The sequence below is a fragment of the Rutidosis leptorrhynchoides genome, chromosome 2, assembly GCF_046630445.1.
Source record: "Rutidosis leptorrhynchoides isolate AG116_Rl617_1_P2 chromosome 2, CSIRO_AGI_Rlap_v1, whole genome shotgun sequence".
NCBI lineage: Eukaryota > Viridiplantae > Streptophyta > Magnoliopsida > Asterales > Asteraceae > Rutidosis > Rutidosis leptorrhynchoides.
In genome coordinates, this window is record NC_092334.1 from 496,631,798 (window position 1) to 496,640,152 (window position 8,355).

Genomic DNA, 8,355 nt, shown 5'->3' on the forward strand with positions numbered 1-8,355 from the left:
TATAGGTAAACCCTAATTCTAGAATCATCCGTGATTGTGATAATCCTTTCCATAATCAACTCCCCCATATTTCGGATATAATTATGGAAAAGATTACTGAACTTAGTCAACAAGTAACCGCCATACCGGGAACAAACTATTAAATGCGCCACCGCATACCGTAAAGATTCCATGCACATGCACATACTAGTGCTTGCCCGCGTACGTATAGCATGCGCTTGCGGGTCGAGGTATCATTAATTACAAATTTATAGTAAGAACCTGTGTAAACTCCGGCGACACGATAGCTCCGGCCTCCAGCAGCAGTAGCCTTCTATGGCTCCAGCAGCTATTTTTCTACAGTTTTTGGCGCTGATTAATTGACTGATAATAACGGAAATATTTAGAGATATCGCGAAATGGGCTTGTAACGTGTGGCTCATTAGTAAATGTAAGCACAAAAGTTTAGATATGATTAAGTAAAACCCAAAATGCTTAGTTATTTTTGGAATATGTCTTTAACATGCATAAAATGATTTATCGTAACGCTTATTTACAAATTTTTTGGTGGCAATTACTAGACTATACAATAGTTTTACGAGTGTTAATGAGAGTCTTAAAAGTTGTCATTAAAAAAAATATTTTTAATTTTTTTTTTTACCTTTAACTACAACGACATCGTTAGTGTGTATTAATCACTATATAATTAAATAACTTTTATTTTTAAAATAATAGTTATTCGATAAATAAAATTATTTATGAGTTGATCGGTGTGAATGCATTTAAAGAAATCCTTATTTTCTGGTAATTAGCATAGTAGTATAGATCTTGCATTTTTATGAACGACAACCACACACAAATTGTTATTCACAATGGAATTCGAACTCACAACTTCATGGTTAATGAGACTAACGTTAATGTTAATGAGACTATTTGATACTGCTCAGCCAAAAACTTAAGTAGAGAATTAAGCGAGATCTGGAGATGACAAAAGCATTAAAAAGAGAGTTCTGAAGATGTGTCACTAGTTGTGGATTATCAAAATAATAGGTACTTTGATAAATATCAAAATAATAAATAGAGAATTATGTCACGGACTTATCTCAATAAGCTCACGTGCGGCACTTAGTCTCTACTAAGTCAGCCTTACTCGGACCTTATAATGATTCAAGTAACCAAAAGAGAAAATATTATAGAACAAGTGGAATTGAAGAAAATACTTATATTGCTTGAGAATGCTTTACAAGAGAGAATGTTTGAGATTTGAGGTGTGGTGTGCTAAATGAGACCACCCCTATTTATACTACTTCTAACACAAAATGGATGGCTAAGATTAATCTAAATCAATGGTTAGGATCTAAACTTCAAGTATATACATGGAGATAGATATTTCCATGAACATTCCATACCATTCCATGGAAGAACTCATGGGAAAGTTCTAGGGAGCTTCCATGATGTTCTTGGGCCTTCCATGAAGTTCTTGGGTTAAAACCCTTAATTGGGTCATAATCTTAGTGGGTTGGGCCACAAACTTATTGGGTTGTGACATTCTCCCCCACCTAAGCTCGCGACGTCCTCGTCGTGTGATCCTCGTGACACTTCTTGATTTTGTCTGTGAACTGCCACAATAAGTCTTCGACTTCCCAGCTTGCTTCACTATCGGGCAAGTTACACCACTTAACCAGGTATTCTCTATAGCTCGGCACACCTCGTCTCCGTACCGTTCGATGCAACAAGATATCTTCCACTTCACGATCGAACGAAGTCGCAACTGCCATTGGTGCTCGTTTGGAAACTCCTCGTTCTGGGTCTTCCTCGTCCCCATGATAAGGTTTTATAAAACTTACGTGGAAGACTGGATGAATCTTTAACTTGGGCGGTAGTTGAACTCGATAAGATACGTTCCCAACACGTCCAATTACCGGGAATGGGCCTTCATATCTCCGGATCAATCCTTTGTGCACCTTCCTAAATGTTTTGAATTGTTGAGGTAAAAGCTTCACCATCACCTGGTCCCCAACTTTGAACTCAACATGTCGTCTTTTCTCATCCGCCCATCTCTTCATTTTCTTGGCCGCCTTATCTAGTGATGCTCGCGCCAAGTCGGCTTGTTCGTGCCACTCCTTCACCGTTCTATAAGCGGCTGGGCTGCTTCCATCATATGAAGCGGCCAAAGCATTCGAGGTCAATGGTTGGCGTCCTGTCACCAACTCAAAAGGACTCTTCCCCGTGGACTCACTCCTTTGCATGTTATAAGAGAACTGAGCAATATCAAGAAGCTTAGCCCAATCATGTTGATTTGCACTTACATAGTGTCGAAGATAGAGCTCCAATAGTGCATTCACCCTTTCCGTCTGTCCGTCTGTTTGGGGATGAAAACTCGTGGAGAAATTCAAGTCCGTCCCCATGATCTTGAACAACTCCGTCCAAAAACGCCCTGTGAACCTCGGATCTCGATCACTTACTATCACATGCGGTATCCCCCAATACTTCACCACATTCTTGAAAAATAGTTTTGCGGTTTCATCCGCGGTAACTTCGGATGATGCGGCTATGAAGGTACCATACTTAGAAAACCGGTCTACCACGACTATAATACTCCCACACCCTTCCGACTTAGGTAAGCAAGTAATGAAGTCCATGGAAACACTCTCCCATGGTCCTTTCGGTGTAGGTAGCGGCTGTAATAGTCCTCCTGGTTGGCGTTGCTCTATCTTATCTTGTTGGCATATTAGGCATGTTCGCACGTACGTCTCTACGTCGTCTTCCATCCTTGGCCAATAAAAAGTGCCTTCTACTAATGCCAGTGTCCTCTTGATACCTGGATGACCAGCCCACTTTGAATCATGACACTCCTTCAAGATTGTCCGTCTAAGATCACCCCACTTAGGCACATATAACCGGTCTCCTTTGGTGAATAATAGATCACCCTTGAGCCAAAACCTTCGCATTTTCCCATCTCGAGCCAATCCAACAAGGTTTTTGGCTATAGGATCATGCTCTAATCCCTCCTTATACGATCTTGAAGGAAGAATTGTGGTTTTGTGATCGCTGCAAACTCCGCCTTACGACTTAGGGCATCAGCTACCACATTGGCCTTCCCAGGCTTATACTCCAACACATAGTCAAATTCGGCTAGGAAGTCTTGCCAACGAGCTTGTTTGGGACTCAACATCTTTTGGGTTTGAAAATAACTCGTTGCCACATTATCCGTCTTGATCACGAACCTTGATCCCAAAAGATAATGCCTCCATGTCCTCAAACAATGAACCACCGCCGTCATCTCCTTCTCCTGCACAGTGTACTTGCTTTCCGCCTCGTTAAGTTTCCGGCTTTCGAATGCGATCGGGTGACCCTCTTGCATTAGAACTCCCCCAATAGCAAAGTCCGATGCGTCTGTGTGTAACTCGAACGGAATGGTCACATCCGGAAGTCTCAACACCGGTTCTTCCATGACCGCTCCTTTCAACTCTTCAAATGCTGCTTGACATGTCTCATCCCACAACCAAGCTTTGTTCTTCTTTAACAATTCTATCAATGGAGCCGCTTTCGCCGAGTATCCCTTGATAAAACGACGATAGTAGTTTACTAAACCAAGGAAAGATCGTAAATCAGTAACCTTGGTTGGTGCCTCCCACTCTTGGATTGCCTTGATCTTAGCCCCGTCCATCAGCAACTTCCCATCTTTTATTCGATGTCCAAGAAATTCCACCTCTTTTAATCCAAATGAGCATTTCTCTAGTTTCACATACAACTCATTATCCCTTAGTACTTGGATAACTTGTTTCAAGTGCCTCACATGATCTTCCATGGTGTCGCTATATACGACTATGTCATCTAAGTACACCACGACAAACTTGTCGAGGAACGGGTGGAATAATTTGTTCATCAAAGTACAAAATGTGGCAGGGGCATTGGTTAAACCAAAGGGCATGACTAGGAATTCATAAGCGCCATACCTCGTCACACATGTGGTCTTAGCCTCATCTCCTTCGGCAATTCGGACTTGATAATATCCCGATCTCAAGTCTAACTTGGAGAAGTATCTCGCCTTCCCAAGTTGATCGAACAAATCAGCAATAAGTGGGATTGGGTATTTGTTCTTGATAGTTACCTTGTTAAGTGCCCGGTAATCTATACACATCCGCAAGGACCCATCCTTCTTTCTTTGAAATAGTACCGGAGCACCATACGGGGATTTTGACGGTCGGATGTATCCCGCATCCAGCAACTCCTTGAGTTGTCTTCGCAACTCCTCCAACTCGGGTGGTGGCATTCGGTATGGGGCTTTGGAAGGTGGTTTTGATCCCGGCTCCAACTCGATCGCATGGTCAACCTCCCTCCTAGGTGGTAACTTCTTTGGTAACTCCTTGGGCATGACATCCTTGAACTCATCGAGGACCTTCTCAATTTCCTTGGGTACCTCTAGTTTTCCCTTATCTTCGACCGTCTCTTACTTTGCTACCGCTAAATAGCATGTCTCATTCTTGTTGTACCCCTTCTTGAATTGCATGGCCGAAAGTGACTTGGATGCACCCTTGCTTCCACGTTCGGTTGACACCATACAAGTCTTCTCACCATCCAAGATACACAGTGAATTAGCAAACGGCATAGGGAAACCGCGTACCTTATCTAGGAACTCCATCCCAAGTACTAACTTGAAGTCGTCCATAGGCACGACTGAGAGATCAATCATTCCTTCCCATTCTCCAATCTTCACATATACGTCTTTAGCCACCCCACTAATTGGTCTGGCACTCGTGTTCACCGTCTTCATCATGCCACTCTCTTTTGTTTCCTTAAGTCCTAGCCTTTTGGCTTCATCGGTGGAGATAAAGTTATGAGTTGCTCCCGTATCCACCAAAGCTCGTACCCGATCTCCACAAATGTTAATATCTATGAATTGGAGTCCTTTAGCCACTACCTTGGGTATCTCCGTCTTGGCCTTGATTGCGTTGAGGATATGCATTGATCCTATGCACCGCTCCTCATCCTGACAACCCGCCTTTTGAGCTTCCATAGCATGAAGGCTAGCTTTCTTCGGAAAATTTCGGGCTCTATGCGGTCCATCACATATGAAACATCCATCATTCTTGTAAGAAGTTTTTATGCTCTTGTTATTCCCGGTTGGTGGCTTACGTGTATTATCATTCCTTGATTGGGCGGGCTTATCTCCCCCACCTTTCTCATGGCTCACCTTCTTATCTTTTGACTTGAACGAATCTTTCCTATTAGCATGGTCGACTAGTGCCTCCGCTTGAGCAATTGCGGTGGCAAGGTCTTGGACTCCTCGTCTCTCCAACTCCGTTTTAGCCCAAGGTTGCAAACCATCGAGAAAATAGAAGAGGAGAATATCATCGGGAATATCTGGGACCTCCAGGCTAAGGTTCGTGAATTCTTTAATATACTCCCGAATCGTCCCAGAATGATGTAATTTACGTAGACGACTCATCGCATCCTTTTGAGCATTCTTGGGGTAGAATTGATTCTTAAGTTCAGTAAGGAAATCATCCCAAGTATCAATAGTAACCGTACCTTTCTCGATATCTCCATATCGACGACGCTACCATAACGCTGCGGTATCCTTCAGGTAACGGGTTGCCGTCTTGATCTTCATTGCATCATCCACTATGTTGACTCCCTCCAAGTATTGTTCCATCTCCCATATAAAATCATCAACCGCTCGGGCTTCCCGCTTCCCCACGAACGGTGACGGCTTGGGAACGTCCACCTTCGGATCATTGCATCCAGTGTTGCTACCCCCACTAGCCATGAATCTCAAACAAGAGTTCATGTTGGTTTGTAAATCCACGAGGCGTTGGTGAATAGTGGAGACCTCCCCCTCCATTTCGCCTCGCAACTTCGTAATCTCACCCATGAGCATACCCCTTAAGTCATGGATCTCACGTCGCATGTCAACGTCTAGCACGTTGATTGCACTCTTGCAATCATCTTTCAATTCGTCAAAGTCCCCGTCCAAACCATCCAAACGTTGGTGGACGTCTTCGACCTTTGCTTTCACGTCGTCCATGGATGTCTCTACATCCATGATCCTCTTGTCCAAGTTTGCGACAAAGTCTTTGGACATACCTCGGTTCTTCTTGGCTCCTTGTCGAGTCTCTACCCGACCACGAGTCTCATCACCCATCACACCACTTGTTGCGCTCACATTCTTCTCGGTCTCGGTTGCCATCTCCTTGAATCGACCTTGCTCTTGATACCAAATGTCACGGACTTATCTCAATAAGCTCACGTGCGGCACTTAGTCTCTACTAAGTCAGCCTTACTCGGACCTTATAATGATTCAAGTAACCAAAAGAGAAAATATTATAGAACAAGTGGAATTGAAGAAAATACTTATATTGCTTGAGAATGCTTTACAAGAGAGAATGTTTGAGATTTGAGGGGTGGTGTGCCAAATGAGACCACCCCTATTTATACTACTTCTAACACAAAATGGATGGCTAAGATTAATCTAAATCAATGGTTATGATCTAAGTACTAGAAACTTCAAGTATATACATGGAGATAGATATTTCCATGAACATTCCATACCATTCCATGGAAGAACTCATGGGAAAGTTCTAGGGAGCTTCCATGATGTTCTTGGGCCTTCCATGAAGTTCTTGGGTTAAAACCCTTAATTGGGTCATAATTTTAGTGGGTTGGGCCACAAACTTATTGGGTTGTGACAATTATGATATCAAAATAACTTTTAATTTTTTAAAAAAGTATATTTTAATTAATTAATTTTTTTATTTATTTTTTAATTTTTTGTATTGAATTTCGTTTTCACTATGGCATATTAAGGATTAATATTTTCTAGCCAAATACTAATGTACACAGCAAAGTAATATTTCGGCATTTATATTTCATTTTTGTGAATTTGTAATTGGGCAAGAACTGCTCTAGTAAATCAATTTAACCTGATACTTAACCAGGCTGACCTATCTATTTGACATCTTTAGTGGAACATCAGATGCAAAGGAAAAACAAGATCAACGGGCAGAGTGTTCTGGATGGTGCTATCCTTTTCCAAGCCCACTAACTACGGTGTACATGGTATATAACAAAAACCTTTCTTAAATTCTTAATATAGAATCAGAATTACTTCATGTTTTATGTAAGCAAAATATAAAACAATAACCAATATGAAATGGAATCACAATAGGAACCAGATGCTAAACAGTGTAAAACCTTTTTTTGCTCTTTATATATATGTCAACAATTGTGTGCAAGTAAAATATAGTACAAAATAACCATCACATCTTTCTTACAACTTTGTCTTTACAGCACTTTGTTGGACTTAACATGGTATGAAATCCCTTGCTCTGTACATGATTTTTTTTTTTACTTTTTTTTTTTTTTATCTATCTACTAATCTGAAAACAACAGGATAACATCATACTATTGGGACCATGGGGAGGAAACGGTGGAAATTATTGGGAAGATGGAGTGCACAGTGGAGTAAGAGAAATCAACCTTGTATACAGTAGTTGTATCGACTCAATTCGTGTTACATATGATGACAATGGTAAACCATTTCAGGCAGAAAAACATGGTGGCGTTGGAGGAACAAAAAGTGCTCAGGTACATACATTTCACCAAATGTTAGTGTACTTCACGCTAAGTTAAATATATATGAGATGTTAACATATGGTTAATATTGTGATATTTTTAATGCTTGAATTTTTTGATATATTTAGATTAAGCTGAAATTCCCTGAGGAGGTTTTGATAAGTGTTAGCGGGCACTATTGCCCTGTGGTTTATGGAGGCAGCGATGTAATTCGATCACTCACTTTTAAAAGCAACCAAAGGACATTTGGGCCATTTGGAGTTGAAGAAGGAACGCCTTTTCATTTCATGACGCACGGAAGTCATATAGTAGGTTTCTATGGAAGAAACGGATGGTTTTTAGATTCGATTGGGTTCTGCTTATCACCCATTAAAACCAACATCTTTCAAAGATTTCAAATGATGTTTAAAGGATTTCACCCTCTTGGTGCCAAAGATAGTGAGCCGCACAAAAACAAGGGCTCGAATGGTTATCGTTGGGGCATATGACTATATGAGTATACATATATTAGTTGGTGTGATGCTTTATTTTGCCATTTTAGTGTGTTGCATAAGTTTGTTGCTTATAGTATGGAGAAGCATAGATATTAAATAAAAGAATCTAGAGATGTGGTCAAAATTCCATATTTGTATTATGCAATATGCAATCTAGAATCTAATAATTCATTTTGGACCAACAAAGTTGTATGATTCAAATTTAATGCCAATAATTCGATCTCTAACTATGCGCTCAAAAGAGTATTTTCCTTACAACAAACATGCTTTGTTTTTGGATGAAAAGTAATCCATGTTTGGAGTA

At 40.9% G+C, this 8,355-nt stretch overlaps 1 protein-coding gene across 1 annotated transcript; it reads left to right on the forward strand.

Annotated features, from left to right (window-relative positions):
- The first annotated feature begins 7,130 nt into the window (after window positions 1-7,130).
- Window positions 7,131-8,087, forward strand: LOC139889479 (jacalin-related lectin 19-like). The gene is made up of 4 exons (XM_071872427.1): window positions 7,131-7,169; window positions 7,273-7,293; window positions 7,375-7,569; window positions 7,686-8,087. The coding sequence occupies exons 1-4, from the start codon at window positions 7,131-7,133 to the stop codon at window positions 8,043-8,045; spliced, it is 615 nt and encodes a 204-aa protein (XP_071728528.1). The 3' UTR covers window positions 8,046-8,087.
- Window positions 8,088-8,355: the final 268 nt, after the last annotated feature.